The 25,757-nt window shown below is 39.2% G+C and overlaps 1 protein-coding gene across 5 annotated transcripts; it reads left to right on the top strand.

Moving 5' to 3' along the window:
- The first annotated feature begins 642 nt into the window (after positions 1 to 642).
- Positions 643 to 21,332, top strand: camkk2 (calcium/calmodulin-dependent protein kinase kinase 2). Of its 5 annotated transcripts, none has more exons than XM_085463459.1 (18): positions 644 to 984; positions 6,958 to 7,270; positions 7,471 to 7,812; positions 9,311 to 9,358; positions 10,362 to 10,415; positions 11,691 to 11,742; positions 12,198 to 12,331; positions 12,627 to 12,663; positions 12,798 to 12,819; positions 12,937 to 13,025; positions 14,571 to 14,770; positions 14,956 to 15,009; positions 15,090 to 15,163; positions 15,308 to 15,395; positions 15,738 to 15,869; positions 17,164 to 17,267; positions 17,405 to 17,458; positions 18,366 to 21,332. In XM_085463459.1, exons 2-18 carry the CDS (start codon positions 7,040 to 7,042, stop codon positions 18,436 to 18,438), a joined length of 1,788 nt encoding a protein of 595 aa, XP_085319585.1. In that variant the 5' UTR covers positions 644 to 984; positions 6,958 to 7,039; the 3' UTR covers positions 18,439 to 21,332. The 5 variants fall into 5 exon arrangements, with proteins under 5 accessions (XP_085319589.1, XP_085319585.1, XP_085319588.1 ...); XM_085463461.1 differs by lacking the exon at positions 644 to 984 and adding an exon at positions 1,203 to 1,307; XM_085463462.1 differs by lacking the exon at positions 17,405 to 17,458.
- Positions 21,333 to 25,757: the final 4,425 nt, after the last annotated feature.

The raw sequence follows: 25,757 nt of genomic DNA, 5'->3' as shown, positions 1-25,757 counted from the left end.
TGACTGCTGATTCCAGTCTGCGTTCTGTGTTTAATATCTTTTTTTTTTTTTTAGTTTTATCTTCATCTCTTTCATGTGAATGGGCAGAACCCTGGATTACTTGACACCAGCTTTGTGTTAGAGGGATTGTTTATCACATTTTTTTTATGCATAAGTGTACCCTTTTAAAAAAAAACAAACAAACCCACAATGTTTTGGATTGTAAATTAACTAGTTATGACCATGAATCATCATTCAGGATTTCTAAGTCTGAAATTTGCAACAAAATTTACCTTTTTCCCCTAGTTTTCCTGAATTGTTTTAAATTAATGCAAAAATCTAGAGAGCATTTTATACCAAATGCAGAGCAAGCAAGATCTGTTACAATAATATACAGTATGTACTGTGGAGACAGTGCAGGAAGCTCAATGATTTAAAGATAATGGCTATCAGATGCAAAACCACATAGACACAAAGGACGTGTAATGAGAGTGGCTTGGCTGTAGTGTCCTGGTAGCCATCACAGCCATCCTAAATATAATAGTCTTATTATGTTAGACCTCTAAATAAAATGTGCCCATCATTAAAGAGCCAAGGCCAGTTTATTTTACTAGGTCCAACTCTCCAGTACACCACAAGATGGTGCCACTAGGTCATAAAGCAGTTGAGGCAGAAACGACCAGGAACCGTGAATGTTATATTTAAAACTCGTGAAATAAAAGAAGGCAAAAGGGCATCGTAGCCTTCAGCGGAAGTAGCTTAGGTTGTTTGTTAGCATATAAAAGCGTTGCGTTAAATGCCTGCAGTTATCATTTCCTCCATGTGAAGCACGGGACCTGCGTGCTCAGCTGGATTGGTCGTCAAAACATCGGTTCTCAGTCTGTTACAGTCTCCGTTTCTCAAACAGCTAGCTAGCTGTCGCAGGGCAGAAGCTACTCACACAGCAGACGAGGAAGGAGGGGGAGTCTTACATTTCTCACTTGTAGGCCTAAATAACACGCCAAGGTAAGGTTTTTGTTTGTTAAATCACACAGTATATATACAATTTTCTTTTTCTTTTTTTAAACGATTGCTTCCTGCATCTTTGCCAGCGGCTGTAGCATGAACGTTACTGGGACGTACTAGCATCACTGACTCCTTCGTCCACAACATCTGTATCTTGCCAGATGAGGCAGCTGCTAACGTTAGCTGAGCTGGTTGGCTTAGAAGCTCAGAGCTAAGTTAGCTTAGACTTGAGACGGCGGTGACTTTGTGAACGCCCAAACAACACCGGAGCAGCTTAACCGCTTTGACATTTACAGTCGATGTAGCAGCTCTTATCTGTGGGTGTAAGTAACACGAAATCCGGTGGTGCCAGTTGCATGTGTTATTGTTTGTCGGTTATCTCAAAGATTGCTTGTGTGTTTGTGAAATTGCAGAGTCTCGGTTTAGTCTCAAATCTTCATGTTGGGCTCTGGTAACATCTAATGTTACCATTTTGGGAAGTTGCGCTGACATATTCTTGAGGAGAGAAAGCCTCTGATGGCACAGAGTCCCCGATGTTTTTTATTTTAGTTATCATTATGTTATTTTTTGTTTTGGAAAACCATTTAAAGTATATATATTTGACACATTTAACTCCTGGCATCACTCTACAGGAATAAATTGAACTTTAACTTTGATATAGTAGGTTTAGTGGTTATTTTATAAGGTTAGCCTTAACCTTTCAGTAGATACAGAGTAGAAATGTGTCGAAACACATTTAATGTGCTGGACCTTCATTCTGGAAAATGCCCTTTAAATTTACTTGTACCATATTATTTTTATAATTATAATTATAATAATAATAATTATTATTATTGAAATTCTTTGTTTTCATTCAGCAATTTATGTTTTGAAGCCTGGTAACAGAACTAGTACAATATGTGTACAAATTAAGTTTGTCCAATAGAGAGGTGAAGAGAGATAAGGTGCACACTTTAAATAATACACAAATAAATAAGTTAGAGTAAAAACAAAACAATAAGAAAATTAAAATCCAATTTAATAGGTTTAACATATTTTACCCATTAATTAATCCCATTAACCTGTTAATCCCAGTTTTCTTAATCCTTTAAATATCCCTTACTATCTCTGTCCCCTCTGTGGCGGGGGGCTCTTGTGTCATATCATTAAAACCGTTTAACACAGGGGTGGGCAACTCCAGGCCTCGAGGGCTGGTGTCCTGCAGGTTTTAGATGTGTCCTTGATCCAACACAGCTGATTCAAATGGCTGATATTTGATTTGTGCCATTGTAACGTAGGGCATGACTGATACATATTATCACAGAGTCTTTGTGGAGTTTGCATTGCTGCCCCTCCATGAATCCACTGGAGGGCTGTTAAAAGGTAGATCTTTTTCTCCACCATTGTCAAGTGCTTTCGTATCGAGGACCCTCAGATTGGTGGGTTTCTCTCTGTTGGATTGTCTTTATCTTGCAATAAAATGCAGCTTGCTATATAAATAAAATTGAAATAAATAAATTCAATTTAATGTCTGGGTCACCAAATGAGTTTTTCGGATTCTCCCTAAATTGTGCTGTGATTATGTGGCAACACTGCAGCTAAGTTGATCAAGGACAATAATTCCTCCATTTACAGGAGCTTATCTCTTGCACGGTGCCGGACATCGCTGACAGTGTAACCCTGTTGATCTTTTAATGAAGCTGGGGATCCTCCTCTGCTCCAGATGGCCCTGTGTTGTACTGGTATTTCCATAACACAGTGCCTGTGTTGTTATTAATGCTCTACATGGCTTGGACCCCCTGCAAGTTGTGATAAGTCCTCTCTTCCCCTCCCATCCTCTCCCGCTTAGATAGTGACAGGCAGGTCACATGATTTTTGTTATGATAAAAGGCACGGTATGGCATCTGGAGCTAGGCAGCATCTGTTGGTGTTTCTCAAGGCTCAAATCTGACTCCTTGTTCTTCGTCGTGCTGCTGTGATCCGCAGGGATCAGGGAAGTTTTGGGCTTTAGCCAGCAGTTCAGTCATTAATGATGCACAGTGTTTTTGTACAAAAATGAAATTGAAGTCTGTGCAGTTCTCTTGTGTCACAGAAACTTGGTGACCTTTGAGGTAGCGTATTTATCTTTAGTGCGAGGGAATTGGGAGTTTGCAGTTTCAAAAATGACTTTAGCAAATAGTGGATGCAAAATATTGTATCAAACCGAATCATCGTGATTTCAGCATTCAAGTACATCTCCTGCTGAAAACCCAGCCCTTCTAGGTAGGAAATGAGATTTGCAGTAATATTGTCTTGTCTGACTAACAGTTACAATGTCACGTTAGGAGTTTATGCCATCATCAACTGATGATACTGCATAAACACCCTTTTGTTTTTATGGAAACAGGCCTTGTTTTGTGTCATCTGTGTATCTGTAGGTCAAACTGGGTAAGTTAACACTCACTTCTAGTCGGAATACTTTTGTTTTAATGAATTAAAACCAACCAAAAAGTATCTGCTTTTAATAACATGTCAGAAGTTTTCAGAGGTCATGAAAGCCAGAGGTGTTAAATTGACTTGAGAAAGACGCAAATAAGCAACATTTATCCTCTACAGCAAAATTGAAATGAAAATGTTTCTGGTTTTGAAAATGTTTTAACATAACAGTTAAAAAAACATTTAAAAAAATCACAAGGGGGTAATTTAAGTGGCTAAATAGACTTGGCAGTTAAAACACCCAGCAATTTCAGTTCCTTCTTATTAAACTGTTATTCTGTAATGTGCAGCATTTCTTTTCCTCTTTTGTCAGTTTACATTACAATAGTACTGTATATATAGGTTGGCAGTGAAAGAAGAGAGCCCACCTGGAGTGGGTGTTTCTTCCCACACATGGTTCTCGCTCTTAGCTTGGCTGGATCTCCCACTGTCTTGCTTGCCTTATGGCTTCCCTTTGTTGTTTTTTTTCTCTGTATCTGTGAGGTTTACTCAGCTCCCACACACCGACAGTGCCACAATCCTGTCAAAACCATGACAGAAAATATAGGGGATCTGTCTGTTTCTTTTTCCTCTTCTCTTTTCTCCTGTCTCCATTTCTCTGTCACGTAATAAGCAAATAATAAACTGAGTGGATTTCAAGATGGAAATTAGCCTCTTTTAATTATGCAAGAAATGGTTTTGGTTAGATGCTTCACAGATAAAAAATTAACCACCACGCTACTGTGTGCCCAACATCAAAAGCAGACTGCACCCATGCGTTTATAGATGCATTGTATCTGTAGTTTGCGATACTAGACGCGTTTGCCTGAATTAATTATCACCTAACAGAACGTGTGGGAAAATTTCTGCACCATGGATGTTTCTTATGGAAGCAGCCCTATCTGCTTATGTTTCAGAGCCAGTGAACAGCATCCCTGATTGTTTATCCCACACGTTTTCATTACACCCACAAGTTGGGTCGTGCTGCTCAGGCTCTGTGGATAATTGAACCTTACATGTAAATTTTACCATACTTTGTCACAGGATTTATGCCAGCCCTAAATTATTCTTGGCTGAAAAGAAACAGTCAACCTCTGTTTTTCTTAATTTCGGCTCCCAGTTCACAGTTTAAAGTTGTATGGCACCAGTTCAAAAACAGGGGAAGTATGCACCTTTTCAGTGAAGTTGGCTTACTGTGCATCAAGCTAAAATTATTAATAGTGGAACTGAAGTTTAGTAGTTTGTTTAATCTGGCTTCACCCAAATCACAGGTGAAGTGTAAGAGTAATGTCTAGTAGTCCAGGTGACTGTGCAGATGTTACTAGGAGAACTCTGGCAAAAGGGACTGTGTGAATAGGAAATTGCATCTTTTACAAACACATTATATTGCTATTGCTTTAATTAATATTTGCTGATGATGAGATAATGTGTAGATGTATTGCTTTGCACCTCAATAAAGATAATAAGGATATTTGTGTACTATGTGTTATTAGGTTGTATTCATTTTTTAATATATTTATTCCCCTAAATCCAAATCCAATTTATTGAATATATATATTTATTAGAGATGGACCGATCCGATATTACGTATCGGTATTGGTCCGATACTGATCTAAATTACTGGAGGGGATATCGGAGAGAAATAAAAAATGTAATCTGATCCATTAAATATCACAAAGCACCTCACAAAACTAGTGACATAGTGTAACCTAGCTCATAACCTTAGCACATCGGAGCAGTGTGCATCTCGTGATAGAGCGGCTGTGGCGTGCGAGACTTGTCCGGGGTCTGGTTGAGCATCTGGAGCCTCGCTACGCGCTCATAAACCAGCATTTCATCTCGGAGAAAGCTATCCTAGAGAAGTAAAGCAAGTGTGTAAGTTCATCTCTGAATGTTCGTAAAGCATTCCCACGTTAAGCTTAACAACCAATATATGGAGCGACTGCCTCTTCTCTCCCTCCCTCTCCTGTTGCTACTTCAATCATGAAACTGATCAATGATCAGCTGATCAGCTTTTCTGTCACGAGTCCGTCTCTCTTGTTAGTTTTTGGCCCACTTTGCACCAGAAAAAGGAAACCAGCGGCTAAACAACAGCAGCACGTTTAAGCTTGATAATCTGTTGTTAGAATTTATTTAATATTACTTTCTACACCAGGATCTTTTTCTATGTAGCTGACGGCTGGTAAGTGTGCAGGGGCGGATCTAGCAAAGCTTAGCCAGCGGGGCCGATAGGGCATGAACAGGGAAAAGGGGGCACAAAGACATACTTTTCCTTCTAATTGTCATTTCTAGCTTTTAATAAATAATTATCTGAATCTTACAGTCAAAGTTTTCGTCTGATGTAAAATGTATAGAAATCCATTATTGTATATAGTAACTATTAAGTCAAATTTATAACCTAGAAAGCTGCAGTACTTTTTCATTTGCAATTCTGTTGAATAAAGATGTTGAATCTATTTAATTATTGTAGAAAAATTATTGACTTATGTGCATTTTAAAAAAAATTTTATTTTCTTTTACACGTGCTTTAAATTAAAGTCCATTACGTCAATTAAGCATTATGAGGGTGGGGGGTGGTTCCCTATTTTTATTTTTTATTTTTTTGCTGGGAGTTGGCATACCTATTAGTTAGGTTGTTTAATATTTCCACTAAGTACTCTTTAAAATACCAGAATAGGGAGGATGGTGTAGGTTTAACTTTATTAGATTGATCAGTATTGCTGAACTATGAAATATTTTGGGTGCAGTGTATTTTTTTTGCATATAGGTAAAAAAAAATAGCTTTAGTGTTTTGGGTTTTTTTTAAACTTGAGTATGAACTTATACAAAATGCAGCAAAATATTTAAAAAAACATTTTATTGATTATGAAATACCCTATATTGGATTTATATCGGTATCGGCAGATATCCAAATTTATGATATCAGTATTGGTATCAGACATAATAATACTAAGTGCAATAATCCTTTCTGTCATCGTTGTATTTTTACTCAGTTGTATATAGTATTTGTATTTGTATTCTATTTTTATCTTATTGTATATTTATTTTATTTTATTCTACTGTATATAGTATTTTATTTTATTCTATTCTGTACAGTTGTGTACTGTATTTATTCTTATTGTATTCTAATTTTTGCCTCATAACTTTTGCACTGTCCACTCCTGCTGTGACAAAACAAATTTCCCACGTGTGGGACTAATAAAGGTTATCTTATCTTATCTTATCTTATCTTACATAAAAAAGTGGTATTGTGCCATCTCTAATATTTATATAAATAAATATAAATATACTTGAACGTAGTGAAAATATCTTGAAAGTTGAGTGGTTTTGAATCTTAACAAGCAATCACCGTGAATCATTTGCATGATTGCAGACATAATTATAGATTAAAGGTTACAAGGTTCAGAGTACAACCTCTGGGATAGTGTAAGAACGGACTATCTGCAGCATACTCTAGGAGATGGTCATAATAAAAAAGAAAATAACACAGAAGTTGTAAGGGTGTGAAGTATTAATCACATGCACTTTCTCATTTTTTAGTTTGCTGTCATAGATTAAGAGACATTCCCCATACGTTCCCATCTGATGGAGCACTGGTTGGCAGTCTTTGTGAAGAGGCACCATGTTTCCTTGTCATGTAACCCCTTGGCCATCTGCTGAGCCTCCAGCCTCTTGCAGCAGTCATGCAAATCCAATGCAACCCTCTCAGCCCTTGCCTGATCTACTGTGCAGCTGTCCTGCCCCACCTTTAAACACCCACTCTGAGACACCCTCGCCGGATCCAATGGAGTCCCTAATTGTCGTAACAGAGTATGAACCCAGCCGACCGCCTGGAGAGGCTGGGGAGGAAGAGGTAAGAGCAACAAAGGCAAGGGTTCATGCTAGAGATGTTGATGTCTACTGTATGAAGTGTAAGGTTTAGCAGGATTTTACATATAACAATCTTTGTCTAGTAGAACCGTAAGTACATCAAGGTGCAGGTGAATAGAGGATATGAAGTGGATGATTAGTAAGTAAGAGAAGTATAAACCATTCAAATCCATCTCATGTCAGGTAGAAGAAATGGACAGTTCAGAGACGCCGGAGCCAGCTTCCTCTGTGGCAGCACCTTTCCGGACTCCATCCTGTGACCTTCTGTCTCATACAGTTGGTCGGCCAGAAGCTCTACTACCCGGAAGCCAAGAGCAAAGGGGAAGGTTAAACTTTTCAGACAGGAAACTCTCTCTGCAGGAGCGCTCACAAACAGCAACCTCACCCTGTAGCTCACCGGGACTTAATGGGCGCTATATTTATCCATCGTTACCGTACTCCCCCATCACGTCACCTCATTCTTCTCCACGCCTGCCCCGCCGGCCCACTGTGGAGTCCCACAGTGTTTCCATCACAGACCTCCAGGTATGATTAAGCATTAAAGCTAATTTAGTTTCAGTTTTAATGGTATAAGGATTTTGTAGCTTGCAATGTGTTTCAGCCTGCGTTAAATGGAGAAAATATAGCTAAATCAAATTAATCGTGCTATATAATAAGTGTTAGCCATATTGGTAGCAGTAGTTTAATATCTACCACGAGTGCTAAGTCAGTATGAGTTATAATGAGGTTGCAGCATATGCCATAATATTTTGGTTATTATGTAATTTTTGCACCATGTGACTCATTGTATTCCCTTCAGCATTGTGTATTGCATAAACCATTACACATGGATAACCTAACTAATGACACAGAGCGAGGCACTAAAGTGCCCCACACATGTTAGTGTGTCATAAGTAATACCACAGCTGTCTGACAGTAAGAACTACATGTGCATTTGTCTTAAAATCAGCAGCAAAGTGATAAAGAGCAAGCTTTGTGGACACAAAGGTAAGGTTTTATAGTCCAAGTAGATGTAGCTGTGTAGCTGTTACATGTAGTTGTAGTTAGGATTTTTCAGAGCAGCAGGCTGAAGAGACTTTTTGCTTTCTCAGAATTACATATTGAAAGTGATAAAGGTTAATTAGGTGAAATATTTAGAGATATCCTGCAGATATGTCTTGCAGTCTAGAGAGGAGCAGTCAAATAAATGACATTTAGAAATGTGTTTTAATGATGTGTGGGACAGCCTTTGGAATGGGAGCCAAGACTGTAATATCAATAAGCTCCAACTTTATTAGCTCTGCCCTTCATACTGAAGAAAATCTATTGAATTTTTCCCTATTCTTACTCCTTTTTTCTCTCTCACAGCCTTTGTACTGCTAAGCTGTCTTTTTGACGCTCTTCAAAATATCCTAGCACAAACACACACACCAAGCTCTTAATGACAATGGCGAAGAGAAGTATCAGGAAGAGTAGTACAACTGCCTAAATCTTGACGATATCTACATGAGATCTACATGATGTTAGATTAACCCTTTCACTTATCATTCTACTTTAACAATGCATTTGACTGAAAAGCCTTCACACATCTGTCAGCTCCTCTCTGTTGTTCAAAACAAAAAAATGGAAAAATGTTTAGATTAGCAGCTCTACCATAATTTACTGTGATTCTGTCATTGTGTACTGGTACTTTAAGGTGTCCTTGGGAGTTTTGAAAACATAGTTTTCAAATATATATACATTTTTCTTTGTGATTTATCCATTCTTGTCTTTGATGAGTCCTGTTGATTACAGTTGAATTTATTATTGATTAGAAGTGAAATTTGATTTAAACTGGATTGCATAAAAAAATGAGTAATTGTCCTGATTTAGAGGGCAGCAAATCAGTGGCTGGTATGAAGAAATGTATTAAAAAATGTTAATGGAGAGAAAGTGTCAAAGGCAAATTTGAGGTTCAAGACAACATTCAGGCAGATTTTGTAGGAATACTCATGATGATGTGACGATTGTTTCCTTTTTTCCCCTCTCTCGCTCCCTCTTAAAGGACTGTGTTCAACTCAACCAGTACAAGCTGAAAGATGAGATTGGAAAGGTACCATGAGAGACAGCTCACTGATTGCTCCCTTTCACTGACTCTTCCATTTTCTCCTCCCGTCCGCCTACTGCATGTCTGTCAAGTAGCACACATCATCAAGGACAGTCTCTGATATCCTCCTTCCCGGCTGTCCTCATTTCCCAAACTCTGTGTAAACCACGAGGCCATGGGAGAGTTGGAAGATGGATGAGAGGCTGGTAAAAATAGCACTCTCTAAGGGTTGTGCAAGGCTTGGAGAGTGTGTGTGTATGAGTGAGTGGGTGTGTGTGCCTATATGAATGTTTTAGATTGTGGGCATCGTTAAGGCAGAATGTGTGTGTATTTCCGTATGTAGGTAGACCTTTTAATGTGTGCGCTTTTGAGCACAGTGGAGACAGTTAAAGCCTCTTTGAATTGTTGGAGAAACTTGTGTTATCAGTTTATCTCCGGGACTGTAGGACGAGCTGTGTGCTGTCTCTCCAATCTGCAATCTGCTCCCCCAGCAGGAACCGACACTGCCCTCTCTCTCTGTTTGTTTTTGTTCGTACACACAGGCTTGTAATTAGGCCTACTTTTTATCCTGAATTTCCTGTGTGTGGGCAGGGAAGCTTGATAGCATAAACCAGATCCAGTTTCCTTAATTAGCCTGAAATCAAAAATGAAAGAGAGAGAGGAGCGATGATTTGAAATTTCTCTGTTCTCATTTTGAAGCAGCCCACTCAATTCCCTTGTGTGTTTGTGTATTTATTCCTGTGTGTATCTATGTATTCCTTTGCATTTGCGTTACACTTTTAGTGTCACATTAAGAACTAACTGCTTAATATATATATATTAGTGCTGTCAGCGTTAATCTCGTTAAAATGACGGGGCGATCCGCGCTAACTCGCTAATGGAGATTTGCCGCATTAATGTGGTTATGGGGTTAACGTCATTTTAACGAGAGTAACGCTGACAGCACATATATATATTTATTTATTCAGATTTTTCCCTCATGTTTTCTTTTTTGCTTGTTTCCGGACAGGGCTCCTATGGTGTTGTCAAGTTGGCTTACAATGAGGATGACAACACATACTATGTGAGTTTGTAATGCACATGCGAGTCCAGATGTGATTTATTTCCTTATCACAGGTCAGGCGACCGCTGGTTAACTTTGCAATAATCAACCCCTCTTGTAATATTTACTGGTGTGATTTGATGTGGAGCCTCTGCATGTGAACATGTCTCCAGATAATTGAGCTCGTCGACTAATGTAATAACACATCATTTCAGGCTTTTGTGTTTTTGCTGTTCTTGATTATTGCTGCAGTTCACATTAAGCTGCATGATAGCGATTGACAACGACAAAGGGATTATTTTAATATTCCTCCCGAGTGACAAAGGCCTCGTGTCGCATTCAGTGATTATATCATTGACATAATAACTGAGGGCATTTAAGTTATTAAAGAATAGGGAAATATTCACCAAACAATGCCGCTGTTACACACCATGCTTTCTCTTCAAGTCTGATACAAATTCCTGTCAACCTTGGCAGTTTTTGAAGACATAATCTGGTGGAGAGAGAGACATTGGTCAGAAAGATCTGTCTAGACCAGGGATAGATACAGTTGTGTCAGTGTCTGCACAGTCAAGAACTGGCTCTCAAATAAAAGAAAAAGAAAGTACAATTCAACAGTATGTCAACAATGTTTACGCAAGGGAAATCACAAGAAACTGTTGGTCCACTTCCACACATCTTGGAATGCAGACATGGATAAGAGCTCCCAAAGCTCACAGGTGGGAGACTTGCGTGTATCCGCATCGCAGGGCATCTCTCAGCTGTTGTGCTCTTATCGTCTGCCCAACTTGTAGTCAGCTTTCTTCCCTTCCTCTGGGTCAGAGAGGTTGCGCTCTCAATCGCTATCGGGTCAGCTGAGGCACATGACTCCACCCTGCCACCCAGACTTCTCGTTAACCCCTGTCGGCACCTCCAGACGAAATTTGATGTTTGAAAACACTGTGTAGTGAATGGAGTTGGGCTTTCTTTATGACATGTAACCACTTAAATACCAAACTTGATAGACGGTGTAGTGCAGTTGAAATGCTGTTTAATGTAAATGTGCAGAAAATGTGTCTGTTACGGCTCAGATTTCAATCATTTCACACCACGATTGAGGAAAGCTGTCTACAGTGACAGCAGTGACAAACACACCAAGCATTTTCAAGCTACAGAATTTCTAGGTTTAGGGTGCAAGTGTAAGAAACCTGTAAGCATGCTGCTGTTTATCTTTTCTTTGGCTTTCTTGGCTGCTGGACTCTTTCTGTTTCTCTTAACCTGTTGCAACCCAACTAAGTTTCCCTCTCTGTGCTGTAGGCGATGAAGGTGCTTTCCAAGAAGAGGCTGATGAGGCAGGCAGGTTTCCCACGTAAGTAAGGGCCATATTTCTGTGTAAGGTCTCAGTCATCCAGTTCATGGTAATCTAAAGAGCTTGGAAAGAAAAGCGACTGGACTTCTTTAAGTTTCTTGAAGACGTGTCACTTCTCATCTGAGGAGCTTCTTCAGTTCTCAAAACCAATGGTGGAGCGTCCCAGGTATTTAAACCCGAGTGGAAGTTCTCCCTTAAGAGGGTTGTTGACCTGCTGTTGATCATGTGTCTCATCACATGGCCAAGGTGTTAAAAAGCTTCTCGGATGAGAGATGAAACATCTTCAAAAAGTCAGCTTCTTTCCAAGTTTCTTAGATTCAGGGCCAGAGCAGAGCATCTGTAATGTCTGTAATGATAATGTTAATGTTAACAGAACATACCAATACTTAGGATTTGACTCTATCTTTATCCTGTCCCTCTACCCTTCCCATATTGTCCCCTGTTTCCTCCATCAGGGAGACCTCCTCCTCGTGGGGCAAGAGCCGCTCCCGAGGGGCCTGCCCAACCTAAAGGGCCGCTGGAGCGAGTCTATCAAGAGATTGCCATCCTTAAAAAGCTTGACCACCCTAATGTAGTCAAACTAGTAGAAGTGAGTAATCTTGTAAAACATGTGGATATTTTCATTTGATCTCTTAAGGATTACTTATTGGTATTACGCTAATTTTAAACAAGTTAAGAAAGGAAAGGAAACAGCAATGGCATTTTGAAGAACCTTAAAATGTACATAAATTGTGTTAGACTGTAAAGCTATCTTTCTACTCTATGTATTCTTATTAGAAATTCCACCGAAGGTATATTTAACTTTGCCTGGTACAAAAGATCAAAAGATGATCTGTTGTGTATCTGTGTTCACACATTTCCATTCCTCTTCAATGTGGTGCCAGGTTTTGGATGACCCCGGTGAGGACCATCTGTACATGGGTATGTTGTGGCCAGACAACAACACATCACAGCAAGCATAAAACAAAGTCAATTTTAACCTCATCTTTAAAAGATGTGTTTTGTTTTTTTTTAGTTTGCTTGTCCTCACTAACCTCCTTTGTTTTCTGTTACAGTGTTTGAGCTGGTGAAGCAAGGGTAAGCTAAGCCTCTTATATGATTGTGACACTGGAATGAGCCCAGTCTCATTAGTTATGATTGGTAATTGAGTGTGTTTGTGTGTGTACCTGTTGATGTTGTACCGTGTGTATCTAGGGCTGTGATGGAGGTGCCGACCGATAAGCCTTTCAGCGAGGACCAGGCACGTTTTTACTTCCAGGATCTTCTCAGGGGAATCGAGTACTGTGAGTTTTCAAAACCTCCTGCTACTCTTCCACCTACCCTGTGACTACATTAGTGTTTATTACGCATGTGTAGATAGATTTAATCTGACTTGCAAAGTGAATTAATTTTACTCAACAGATTTTATGTTGTTAACCCACCAAGATGGCCAGCACTGTGTACAACATCAAAATGGCTCATTAAACAAGTTTACCTTGGTCACGCCGACTGTGACAGTTGTTCTAGTCTTGAAATGTTGTTTTTTTCAGTTTGTACAAAATAAAGCACTCAGTGGACACTTTATTAGGTACACCTTACTAATACTTGGTTGGACCCCTTCATGCCTTCAGAACTAATCTTATTCTTCATGACATAGATTCAACAAGGCGATTAATAAAGGTGTGTGGAAGAAATCCAAGTAGATCATTGGTTTCTGAAATATTTAGACCAGCCCATCTGGCACCAACGACCAGGCCACGTTTAAACTCACTCAGATCACTTTTCGTCTCCGGACTCCATTCTTCGGTTGGACCTTCAGCGGGTCTTCTTGACCATGTCTACATTGCTAAACAGTACTGGGTTGCTGCCATCAGCTGATTAAATGTTTGTGTTAACGAGCAGGTTATCAGGTGTACCTAACAAAGTGGTTGGTGAGTGTATACTTGTCAGATTTAGAGGCACCAATTTCAAAAGCTGAATATCTTTTTCATTATTGTTTGGACAAAATTCTGAGATTCAGTTTTTCATTTTATTTTTTCCTTGCTCATATAACTTTGTATATATTCATATGACATCACCTTTGCATTCTGGTAGCCCAGGTTTTTCTGACCAGGTGAACTAATAATAGCACAAATACAGCTTAGACCATAGATCTGAAATTGTGTTGCGTCATTTCTTTAATTCAGTCTTCTCTTTGGAGAAAAATATCAGCCAGAGATGTTTTTCCCATACTAATAGTTTTGTTTAAAAATTAGCTCATTACAGTGATGTTGCATAGTATCAGCATGTCCTTATAGAGATAAAAGTCTGCTAATGCTTTCCATTAGAATTATGATTGTGGTAAGAAGATGAAGCTCTGATTGTACAATCAAGTGCTGTCCTCCTACAGCTCTTCCCTGCCATTTACACAAGGCCTTCGTCTGAGCTGCTCTTGACTCTAGCAACACTCCACAAAGTTCATTTCACATAATTTCAGCGGCTCTTAATGCATATCAGTGCAAGCAGGGATGGACACAAAAACAGTCTGGAGTCATTTGGAAAGGAAAGTAGGCTTGTTTTAGTCATGGTGCAGGTAGATTAGTTAAAAACAGTTTAAATAATTAAGGCACACTTAACTCTCATTTTCACATCTTAACCAGGTAGTGTGGACATAATTTATCATCATTTACCAAACGTCTTGCTGGCTGTCTAACTACACTACCAGAGATTTTTCTTCACGAGTCCAAGCCATTAAAAAAAATGGTCAAGCCGTTTTTCACCATTAGAACATCTTAATTCTGCCATAAAGTGAATACTACGAATGTGACCCGATTGCGATAATAAAGTTTGTTCGTTTTTTCTGTTAATAGTACATTACCAGAGGATCATCCACAGAGACGTCAAACCGTCGAATCTGCTGGTGGGAGAAGATGGACACATCAAGATTGCAGACTTTGGAGTTAGTAACCAGTTTGAGGGAGCTGACGCCCTGTTGACCAGCACAGTTGGAACTCCTGCTTTTCTTGCTCCTGAAACGCTCTCTGAGACCAGAAAGAACTTCTCTGGAAAGGTGAAGCAGTATTCGGCTAACTAGTGCCCTCTTGGGATGACTTTCAGAAATGCAAGAACTTTTGTTTTTGATTTTCTTTTTCCATTAAAATGTTCCTGCTTTCCAAACATTTATGAAATTTTGAATCTCAGCTACCCAACAATCATTTTCACATCAAATTAAACCTGTTTTGCTTTTCTGCTAAGGCTTTGGATGTTTGGGCCATGGGAGTGACACTGTATTGCTTTGTCTTTGGAGAGGTGAGTTGGGGAAAAAACATTAACATTTTTTTGGTACTAGTGATCCTGCTAAAATCGACACACTTTTTTTGTATTCACAGTGTCCATTTATGGATGAGCGCATTCTCAGTCTTCATCAAAAAATCAAGACACAACCCGTGGTGTTACCAGAACAGTAAGTTCTGCCTTGCTCTTTTAACAGATGGCTGTTCCCAGTGTTTATTGTATAAATAGCATATTTATTAAATTAAATACACAATTTTGGCACTTTCTCAATAACATATTTACTCAGTTGTCTAATTAGTTTTTGTTACAACAGTGCCGACATATCAGATGATCTCAAGGATTTGTTATTGAAAATGCTGGACAAGAATCCAGAGACCAGGATAACGATCCCACAGATTAAGGTAAACACACGGGTAGCTGCCGGTGGCCGTGTGTCATGTTTAAATATCACACACACACAAAATGTCAAAAGGATTATTGTTCTTTTGTTTGGACATTACAGTCTTTTATGTCATTAAATTCATAAATCAACTGTTTGTGAAGTATAATCTATAGCAGTTTACATATATTTATAGATATGAATGAATAGCTTACGTTGATCTAACAAGTATAATTTTGCACTTAGATTCAGCCTGAGTAAATTTTTACTGTTGTGCCTCCAAAGACACTGTCTAAGTTTATATGTGTGGCACATAATCTGATTACTCAAAGAACTCCTTTGTTTGCCTTGTGCTTGTGTCCAGGTACACCCATGGGTGACAAGGCATGGTGCTGAGCCACTTCCCCCTGAGGACGATAACTGCTGTATGCTTATTGAAGTAACCGAGGAGGAAGTGGAGAATTCTGTTAAACACATCCCCAGCCTGGCAACAGTGGTGAGTTTGTGAACAATGTTTGTCTCACAAAAGCATTAAAAACATTACAGTCACTTCAGACCCTAATTTGCTTTTCTCTTGGTGTCATAACAGGAAATATCACATTTGGGTATCATTTATGGGCAACTCGGCTACAATGAAAGAGTAATAAAAAGTACCAGAGAGAACGAATGCTCCATCAGGAGCAAAAGATTATTTCTTAGCAAATTTGCATTAGTATAAATTAGCTTAATTACTTAGTACAACAGAGTGTTTTAGCAACTTATGAAATGGAACCCAGCAAAGTTGCAAAGAGTAGAGGTAGTGAAGGTAGATAAGTTTAAATACTTGGGGTCAACCATCTAAAGTGCAGGCGAAGAAGACCGTGCAGGCAGGGTGATGTGGGAGATAAATATCATGGGTGATTTGTGACAGAAGGATAGCAGCAGGAGGGAAAGGGCAGGTTTATAAGACGCTAGTGAGACCTGCTATGATGTATGGTTTGCAGAGTTAATTTCGAGATTTTCCCTAGGAGAGACCGGGAATAGGAATAAGCACATCAGAGGCAGAGCTCAGGTTGAGTGGTTTGGAGACAGAGTTAGAGAGGAAAGGCTGGGATGGTTTGGACACGTGCAGAGGGGGATAGTGAATATATTGGACAAAGGATGTTAAAGATGGAGCTGCCAGGCAGGAGGAAAAGCGGAAGACCTCAGGGAAGGTTTATGGATGTAATGTAGGAGGACATGTTGAGCGTTGGTGTGACAGAAGAGGAAGCTAGGGATAGGGTGAGATGGAGGCAGATGATCCGCTGTGGCGACCCCTAAGGGGAGCAGCCGAAAGACGAAAAAGAATTTCAGTCACATTGCACCATCCCACAGCTGAGGCACTGCACCTACTCAGTTCCTCTTTCAACACTTTGAGCTACAGCAGATGCATGACTCATTTTTTCAAAAAAAAGATTTTCTTTAGCTGCATTAATTAATGTTGTTTAACATTTTTGTTTGACTTTTAACTTAAAAAAAGTTAAAAGTCACAAATGGAAAATACATCTGACTTCCAAATTCATCAGATCTACCACGACATTGCCATCTGTTATCACAGCAGAAACATTTTCTTAAATATGAATTACATATTAATGATATAGTGGTTTTTGATGAGTACTGCATACTGTTTTGTAGGACAATAACATCTAGGAGAAATCAGTTCTTTAGCTGTGTTCTCATTGTTAGGGCTCTAAAATGAAGGACATTTTTAAAATGCATAAAATTGAAGCTTTTCATCTTTACATTACTAAGTACTGTTTACTTTTTTGAAGATCCTGGTAAGAACTATGCTCAGGAAGCGATCCTTCGGAAACCCCTTTGACTGGGGCCGGAAGGAGGACCGCAGCAGTTTGTGTCCTCCAGGGCAAACCCTCACGTAAGCACTGTTTACAAAAACACTACAGTTTCTAAACTCTAAAGAAAAAGGCAGCAGCAGAGCCAGCCGAGGCTTGCCGAGTAGTTTGTCTGAAAGACTGTTGGTGTTATTTCTCTCCCCCTTCTCCTGCCCTGTAGGAAAGGCAGAGCAGGCAGTGTGAGATACTGCTACATTCATTGTAACCAAAAAAGGTAAATAATGCTGGCATAGTTCTTGCCTGCTGTAATGCTGTTTAAGTGGTCACGAGAATATTTTAAGACCCGCTGGCATGATATAAGCAGCTGTCTCCCAGTATGGTGGTGATGGTCAAATACTCCTGTGCATCACATTTGTTAACTAACCTCTGGTGGTTTGGGGATGTCTGGAGAAGCCTTGTTAGGGAATGTTGAGCTTCACTTAAGAACCTTCAGTACCTGCAATCCAATTTCCTGTCGTTATCTGTGTCTGAGGGTGCTTTTGGTGTAGTATGAACTGTGTAGCGGGGAAATACTGTAAATATGTCATTCAATTAGGCATTCATATAATGGAAGATAAATTAGGACGCACATAAGCTACTGAGTGTAAACAAAACTACGCGAACAGCGGGTGACCAGCTGATACACAGAACGATGTCCTTTATCACAGAGGGTTCATTAGGTTATTAGGTTTTTTTCTGGGTTGACCCACAAAACAAAACAAATTAAAGAAGCATTTTAAAAGTCAAGTCATAATAAAAAGCATTTTTGTCCACACTCAGTTCATCATGGGCCAAGAGCATCCATTTATCTTCATGTGTTTTTACTTTCCCTTGCATGAAGCAGTCTTGACATTTAATGAAAGGACATGTCTGTAAATTAATGCCATCTTTACTTTTTTAAGATATTGTTTCCCCGCTTTCACCAGTTTTTGTTTTTTCAACCTTTCCTGGGGCTCTCTTTCACCGTATCTGCTGTAGAAATGAACTCGGTGTACTCTGCCATGTAACAGCTAAATGGTTGCTTTGACTTAGTAAACAGGGCTTAATAGTATCTGATTATTTTCTCTGTTCAGTGAAATAGGAATGACAGCGAGCCTACAGCACTGCTATAACTAACGCTGCCTCTCTGCTGTGTTACTTAGGAAACAGGAAAGCGGTGACGGGATGAGAAGTATGAACCTGCCCTACGTGGGAGAGGATGAGACTCTTTCCTGATGCGGGAGGTTTAATATGCACGCTGGCATCTGGCTGCCTGCAATCACACAGCACAAAACCCCTTTACTCACAGTTTTATACTTGCAGCCCACACATCATTTCTTGGGAGGTGGTCGAGTGTGGCAGACACTAACAAAAGGGAGGAAATAATGCTCTAAGGCACTTTGATGATCACTTTCTAAGCTTTTATTCTGTCCTGTCCTCTTACACAGTTTAATTTAAGGTTATGGGACTTAAACTGTAACATGGAAACCATCCAAGGGTGGAGCATCCTCCTTTACTTTCAACCTTCGCCCCCTTTTGCCTGGCCCACTCCTTCTCCTACCCTGCATGCTCTTATAGTCCTAGCATGCTTTGTCTCAGGCTTCAGCTGTACAGTTTCGGGTTTTATCATAGTCTAGCCACTTGTGTTTCAGGTATACGGGACGAAGGAATATTTGGAGGGGGGTTTTGGGTGGGGGGCAGGATGGTTGTCTTCACCATCACCACCAACAATTAAATAAGCAGTTTTCTTAAAAACGATTGTCTGGTTCACTCTGCTTCGTGGTAGCAGTGCCCAGTTTGGTAACACATTTTAGAGTGAAGTATCTATAGAATTTACCCAAAATGGGGAAAAAAAGGAGAGTGAAAAAATGTTTACTTCACCGAATGCATGTGTTTACTTTCCCAATGCAAACACTGTATAAGCTATTTCTAAACAGTTACATTGTTGTACAGCCATTACTTTTGTTTTTTTTCTCATTTACTACAATCAATAGCTTTCAGAAAGCTTTAATACAGTTGATATAGTGCTTTGTGAATAATAACATTCATTGCTGCATACAAGAGGGCATAAAAAAGTCATCCTTCCTCTTTCCTTGTTTTAAAGATCTAGTGCTTCTGGTGAATCTTTTTAAGATGTACAATTATGTGATTTTTAGGTGTTTGCTATAAATCCTGCGTGAAGGTGAAGGTGAGCTACTACCTGATGTGTTTGGGGGAAAACACAACGTGTTAGTTCTAAATGATTCTGTAGGTTAAACGTGTTGTTGAAGCTGTAAATCGGTCTGTTTAGACAAAAACGGGCTTTGTGGTCGGATCCCGAGCGTCACATGATTTCACTGTGTTCACGTATTTGTTTCACTTCTCCAAGTTGAGGTCTGTATGCAGACAAATTAAACAGAAAATCACAATTGAACCTCAAGCTTAAAACAACAACAACAAAAAACTTGTGAATGTTTTTACTAGTTTTGTTTGTTTTTGTATTGTAGGAGGTACCGATATTATGTTAAAACTGCACATTTCAAAGTCATTTTGTAAACTATGATAAATTGAAATAAATAAATAAATAATGCTGATCTATTAGAAATGGCTGCTGAAGTGAGTCTAAAATGGAAGCATAGTGCAAATGCAGACTTTTTGTACAAATCTATGCATGGCATATTGTCGAAGTGTTGAACTTAGAAACATTTCTCATGTTTGGTCTGGGCTGTAGACAACTCTGCAAATATTTCAACTTTTAAAGTAGGTTTGTTTTTGTTTTTTTTTTTTTATTAACGAGCTTCATTTTCGGTCCTAAAGCATTAAGTTATTTATGCCTCAGCAGTAAAAGGCTGATGGGGGTTGTCGTCACCCTGCCAGGACGCTCAAGTTTATTAATGCGATAACTTGAGAATGAAGCGACGTAGGAGTTTCAGATTGCAGCTACTAAAAATCTCTGACGGGTTTAAATCTCAGTGATCTTGACCTCAAGGTCAGAGGTCAAGTTTTCTGAAATGTAAATGTGATAACTCGAGAACAAGATGACGTAGGATTTTGAAATTCAGACCACAGGTGCATCTAGTAGGAGGCTGAGGGGTACCACTGGCCACTGCCAGTATTTCTTTTTCCTCCCACACTTTTGTACATTTTGTTGAGCCATCATTGTTTCCCTCATCAGTGTGTCTTTAGTTAACTTAGCGTATTAGCACGATATTGAAAGTAGTTATTACATTCAATGCTTCCACACACTAATTACTTCAGCACTAACGTGTTGAATGTATGAGAAAGGGACTGGAATCTTTTTGTACGTACTTCTTCTTGCATGTCACTCTGAACTGTACTGTATGTCTGTTTTTTAAGACGAGTACTATGCACATGGTGTAACTTTATGGTGCAACGGTACGCCCTGTCAGATACCTGTCATGTACACCGTCCACACCCACCGAGTTGAATCGAGAGGGCTGTATGTGGTTAATTAGTTTTGCTCATGTATCTTTTTTTTCCCCCCAAAAAAGATATCCACCTTAGAGCGTAGGGACATGCACTTTGGTTTTAGACTTCCAATAAGGTTAAAATTAGTTTTGAAGTGTAATTTCGGTGAAGATATCCAACAAATAATAACGTTTATCTTCAGTTTGCTCTGGATTGTGGACTGTTACCACATAGTTGTAACATAGTGCACCTACTGTAAGTTGCTGTTAACTGTCAGATTAATTTGTTGTCATGAACATAAGAAGACAGATGCATTTCCTTTGGTGTGAATATTTTCCATAACCAACAAGAGTAAAGTGAGCTACTGTTTGAGTGTGAATGTGGGGTGCAAGTCACAAAAACAACTGTATGATAAATATTTTATACAGTATTTAAACTTGTAGCTGGTTTCAATAGACCTGCCCATTGTTGCCAGAATGGTCAGGCTAAGTGATTAACCTTTATTGTTCACACAATTTTGCATTCTGTAGTGTAATTAATTTTATTAAGAGCTTTTGGGGGGGGTGGGCTCTTTTCCTCCTAAATGCATGCTAACTACTGAACACATACCACTGTATTGTCATAGCATGAGAGGTCCTTTACATCAAATGGGACCTTTAAAGTAAATATTCTCTACATACCTGTACCTTGTTCATAATTTGAATAAAGTATAATTGCCTTTCTGTGATGTTGTGGATTGAGTTATTGATGCAGTTGCGGAGGTAGACCACTAGTCTGTGCTGTGCACCAGAACATACTGTGATTCTTGAGAGGCTTACGGTAATATCACATTGTGCTCTTTGTATGTGTGTAATGCACAGCGGGAGCAACATTTCTGCATCTACCATATCCTTACAAACACTTAAACACTGTCGTGCTTTAATTCAGCAATTCACGTATACACATTTCATGTGCTCAGCACGCTCGTGGACGGTTATTTTTCAAAAATGGGGTTTAGTTAATAGGAAATCTGCATGTGAATCCTGAAAGTAATTTGTCCTGCTTTATTTGTCAAAAAAAGACTAAAGATAAAACAACACAAATCTGACCTCGTAAAGAACATGTCAACAAGAAATGCTAAATGATCAAATGGCACTTCTTCAGGAATTCTATGCAGGATTTACGGTTTAAAAGTGTCCAAGACCGTTTACAAAACATTTTCATTGACCGTAATGCTAGATGACAGACGAAGAAGTCACTTTGATAAGTGATTTTCTCTGTACACCGCCACCAAAGCATATTTCAGATCAAAAAATCAAGATGTGAACGTTAATTTGAGGCATTAAATTAAAGATTAGATTAATGGCCTGGCGAAGCCAGCTGCCTTGATATTTCATGACAAATTAAGAGGATAAAAGACCTGCAGTTGATTCCAAGTATTGAACTTCCCTTTCTGTCTATGGTAACTCTTTATGTGAGGTCCGATTAGAGTCAGTGCACGTGAAGGGATTGTTTTCCACTAGTGTTTATTGATGATGTGAATGTTGATAGAAGTAACAGGATGAACTGTGAAGTGTACAGAGCTATACTCTCTGCTCAGATTCAGTCACTTGCTGCAAAACTGATCTGACAGTGGAATGGATAATGACCCAAAGCAAACTGCAAAAGAGTGTCTAAAGGCAAAGGAAATGGAACATTTTTCAACAGACAAATCAGTCACCTGATCGAGCCCACAAACAATCAGCAACCAAGTATACGTTAACCAACTATAACCAAGTAACCAACTATACTTATATTTAAAACGATGTTTGTTAGCCTCTAAAAATTGGGAGTCTTTGTATAGAAATGGATACAATTCCTCAACAGTGAATGCTTTTGTTCAGTCTGATTTACAATCCTCTGTAGTTGTTCACAGTGGTAAAATTAGCTGCTGGACTTAACCATGCTTGGAGACCAGCGTCCATTTAGAAAATGTCCAGTGTGAAAATTTGATATCTTTTACAGAGTTAGAGATGCATCATTCATATGATTAATGAATAACTCTGATTTCAGAATTCATATATGCCCAAACCTGCAGTTTTTGTGAAACTTTTTTAGTTATGTTTCCATTACAGATCATAAACCTGACATCGACTTAGTTGTTGTTACTGACCCTTGTTTCACTATCGTGTAAACTCACCTTCAGAATCTAAACTCCAGTGGAGGCTTTAAAACATTTAGGGAAATAAAGTGTCACACTGACCTCTTGTGTGAATTTAATTGTATTGCAGTTGCCCACGTGAAAAGACAAACTTTATTTTGGAAAGTTGTTTGTCATGACTGAGGTGGTGGTGAAAATTCATTCACGAGGGAGGTTTCTATTTAAACGCTCATCTCTGATTTTGTTGATGTTTACACTCGGATCAATGTTAGCTAAAAGTCTCAATTTAACATTAAAAATACAAAATATTAAACTAGAACAACAGAAGAATCAATTGTTTCTGCTTATACTATGATTAGAAAACATTTTACTGTTGATATCAAAAGAAGAAAGAAATGTGAAACTTCGACCGTTCTACAAGCAGTCGTGAACTTCAAAACATAAATGCATAAGTATCCAAAGGGCAGTTTTGAAATGGATCACAAATTCGCTGCAGCACAGTATAATGCTTGCTGTATGACAAACTGTGTAAATGCAGCTTAGAGGCTTTTGCAGGTCTTGAACTGGTTGGTGTGTTGCACTCCCCACGGGGCACATAAGGAAGCCTAAAACGCCTATATCAGCAAATGAGAAGTGCTGAATGAGACAGAATCTGGGCCTTCGCTTTACTCTGAGTAGCACTCTATTAATTGTTAACATGCTGGAGGTAAAAGAAAAACACCAACGAACAAAACACTCAATACAATAAAGGCATTCATAAGAGACCTACTTCTCCATGAGAGATGTTTATTCCCAACCTCTTTGTTCACTTTCTTTAGTTTCCTAAATTGAGGCTGGTTGCAATCTCTGCATCTCTGGCACACCAACTGAATTGAACTTGCAGCCAGAGCAACTCTTGGAAAGATTAAAGGACTGTTTGAATCGTGCCATAAAACTGTTTCTCAAAGTGATGTCAGGGGTTCCCTAGGGTTCCACGACCCATATCTAAGTGGTCCAAAGAAAAATGTGCTATAAATTATAGAATTGTGCTGCAATATTAAAAGGTGCATGTCTGAAGATTACAACAACACAAAAATACTGTGCTACATTATCTTTGGGGCAATACAAATGTATATGATCATGAGACATGTGCGTTATGCTTTTTTGAATAAACTGACCGTAATTTTTGCATGAAACTTAAAGGTAAAAGGGAAATATGTGAAAGGCAGTGCTGGCCTGGGAAAGAAGTGGACTTTTAGACTGGTGCTACATAGGTTGTTGTTGAGTATTAGTTGTCTGTGATGTTTGCAAACCCTGTTTTGCATATCAAACTCAATGCAAATGCTCCACTCAAGCTCAAAGAGTGCGAAGAAAAAGAGAGATAGAAGTGGAAAAGCAGTGTACAGAAGGCAGATTGTGTTAAAGGCAAGATTAGGGACCCGAGGTGTTTCAGGAACAGGGAGATAAACTACCTTAAAACTTCTTTTTGAGAGTGAGGAATACCTTATCTGCAATTTTGTGCGTGTTGTGATAATGTGTAGGCAAAATAATTCAGCTTTTGCGGTATGTAACAAAATTTCTTTTCCCACTTCAAAGCACATACTAATCAGGCACTGACGCTGAAGTGATAGCAAGGCTTGTTTGGGAGCTACGGTTAGAACAGCAGGGCTTTTTTATGGCATACCTTTTGGACAGCAAACTTGATTGACTGAGTTTTAACTTTCAAAGCTACTCAGACTTTGACTTTTGTTTTCTCTTCCCCATTTGCCACCAATTAGTTTTCACTTTTGATGCCTTGATTTTGCTGTTGGATTCTTCTTTTGTAGTCTGAAGTGCAAAGACAAGAGCTACTGCTTTTACAGTTAGCCTTTAGTTCCTTATATATTTTGTACTTCGACAGTGGCTTGCTTTTTCAGGCCAGGAAACTCCTCCTGCTTCCCTCTAAGTACTCTGGTTCATTGATTTAATTGGTGGAAGTTAGTCGATGATACAGTGATAGACTGATGGTTCATCTAATCACCTGTCAGTGCTCTGTTTTTGCCAAGGAATTTCCAAATGGAGATTTCCTGGCACTCCCATGTAACAACCCATCTGCATGTCATGCAAGGCCGTATGTCATTTTTTTCTCTATTATACTTGGATTTTCCATTAATCAGTCTACAGCATAGAAAGAAAAGTGACTCCATTTGGGCTGAGTGTTGTATATTAATCTTGGTCTCGAGGCATTTCACTGAGACTTTTTCCCACATAATCCTACTTTATCTCCTATGAAGTTAACTTCTAATCTTCTTCTTTCAGCTACTTCCCTCAGGGTTCGTCGCAGCATCCCCTCATCTGTCTCCATCTCAGCCTATCCCTAGCATCCTCGCCCTGTCACAATAACAGCTCTGCATGTCTTCCTTCACTCCATCCATGAACCTCCTCTGTGATCTTTTTATCTTTAACATCTGTTGCCAGTATATCCACTATCCCTCCTCTGCACATGGTCAAACAATCTGAGCCTTGCCTCTCAACCTTTGTCTCGCTAAAACTAACCTGACCATTCATTCACACTCATTTCCAACCTGAAAATCTGATCATCTTCAACTCTGATAACTCCAGCCTCCTTTTGTTTTCAGAGCCATGATTTCCAAAACATACATCATTGCAAGTCTGTCATCTTTTAAACCTTCCTTTTCACTCTTACTGTCCCTCTGTCATAAATCACCCCCAAAACTCATCTCCATCTCCTCCGCCATGCCTGCACTCTAATTTTCACCTCTCGTGCACTGTCCATTGCTTTAGATGATTGACCCCAGTTATATAAACTTGTCCACGAGCACTACTTCTGCTCCTTCTGTCCAGTTGTCCATGTCTCATTCACACTTTCATTCCTCTTCTTTCCAGAACATACCGCCACCTCTCCAGGCTCTCTTCCATTCGCCCCCTGCTCTCACTCATCACAATGTCTTCTGCAAATGTGATAGTCCAGTGACGTTGACACTGTGAAGTTTAAGGATTATAAATGGGAATGAAATGCTGGATTGTGTTTGTGAGACACCATCACAAG

The sequence above is a fragment of the Copadichromis virginalis genome, linkage group LG7 (genome assembly GCF_057382275.1).
Source record: "Copadichromis virginalis isolate Kocher_CV1m ecotype Utaka linkage group LG7, C_Virginalis_male_GT1.1, whole genome shotgun sequence".
NCBI lineage: Eukaryota > Metazoa > Chordata > Actinopteri > Cichliformes > Cichlidae > Copadichromis > Copadichromis virginalis.
This window is presented reverse-complemented; position numbering and strand designations above follow the sequence as displayed.

Bases quoted from the DNA above. Each gene is read 5' to 3' on its own strand.
- camkk2 (XM_085463459.1), top strand. From the start codon at position 7,040: ATGTTTCCTTGTCATGTAACCCCTTGGCCATCTGCTGAGCCTCCAGCC. The intron at 14,771-14,955 runs GTGAAGCAGTAT...TTTTCTGCTAAG, and splicing joins GAAAGAACTTCTCTGGAAAG to GCTTTGGATGTTTGGGCCAT. The intron at 15,164-15,307 runs GTAAGTTCTGCC...TTGTTACAACAG, and splicing joins CCCGTGGTGTTACCAGAACA to TGCCGACATATCAGATGATC.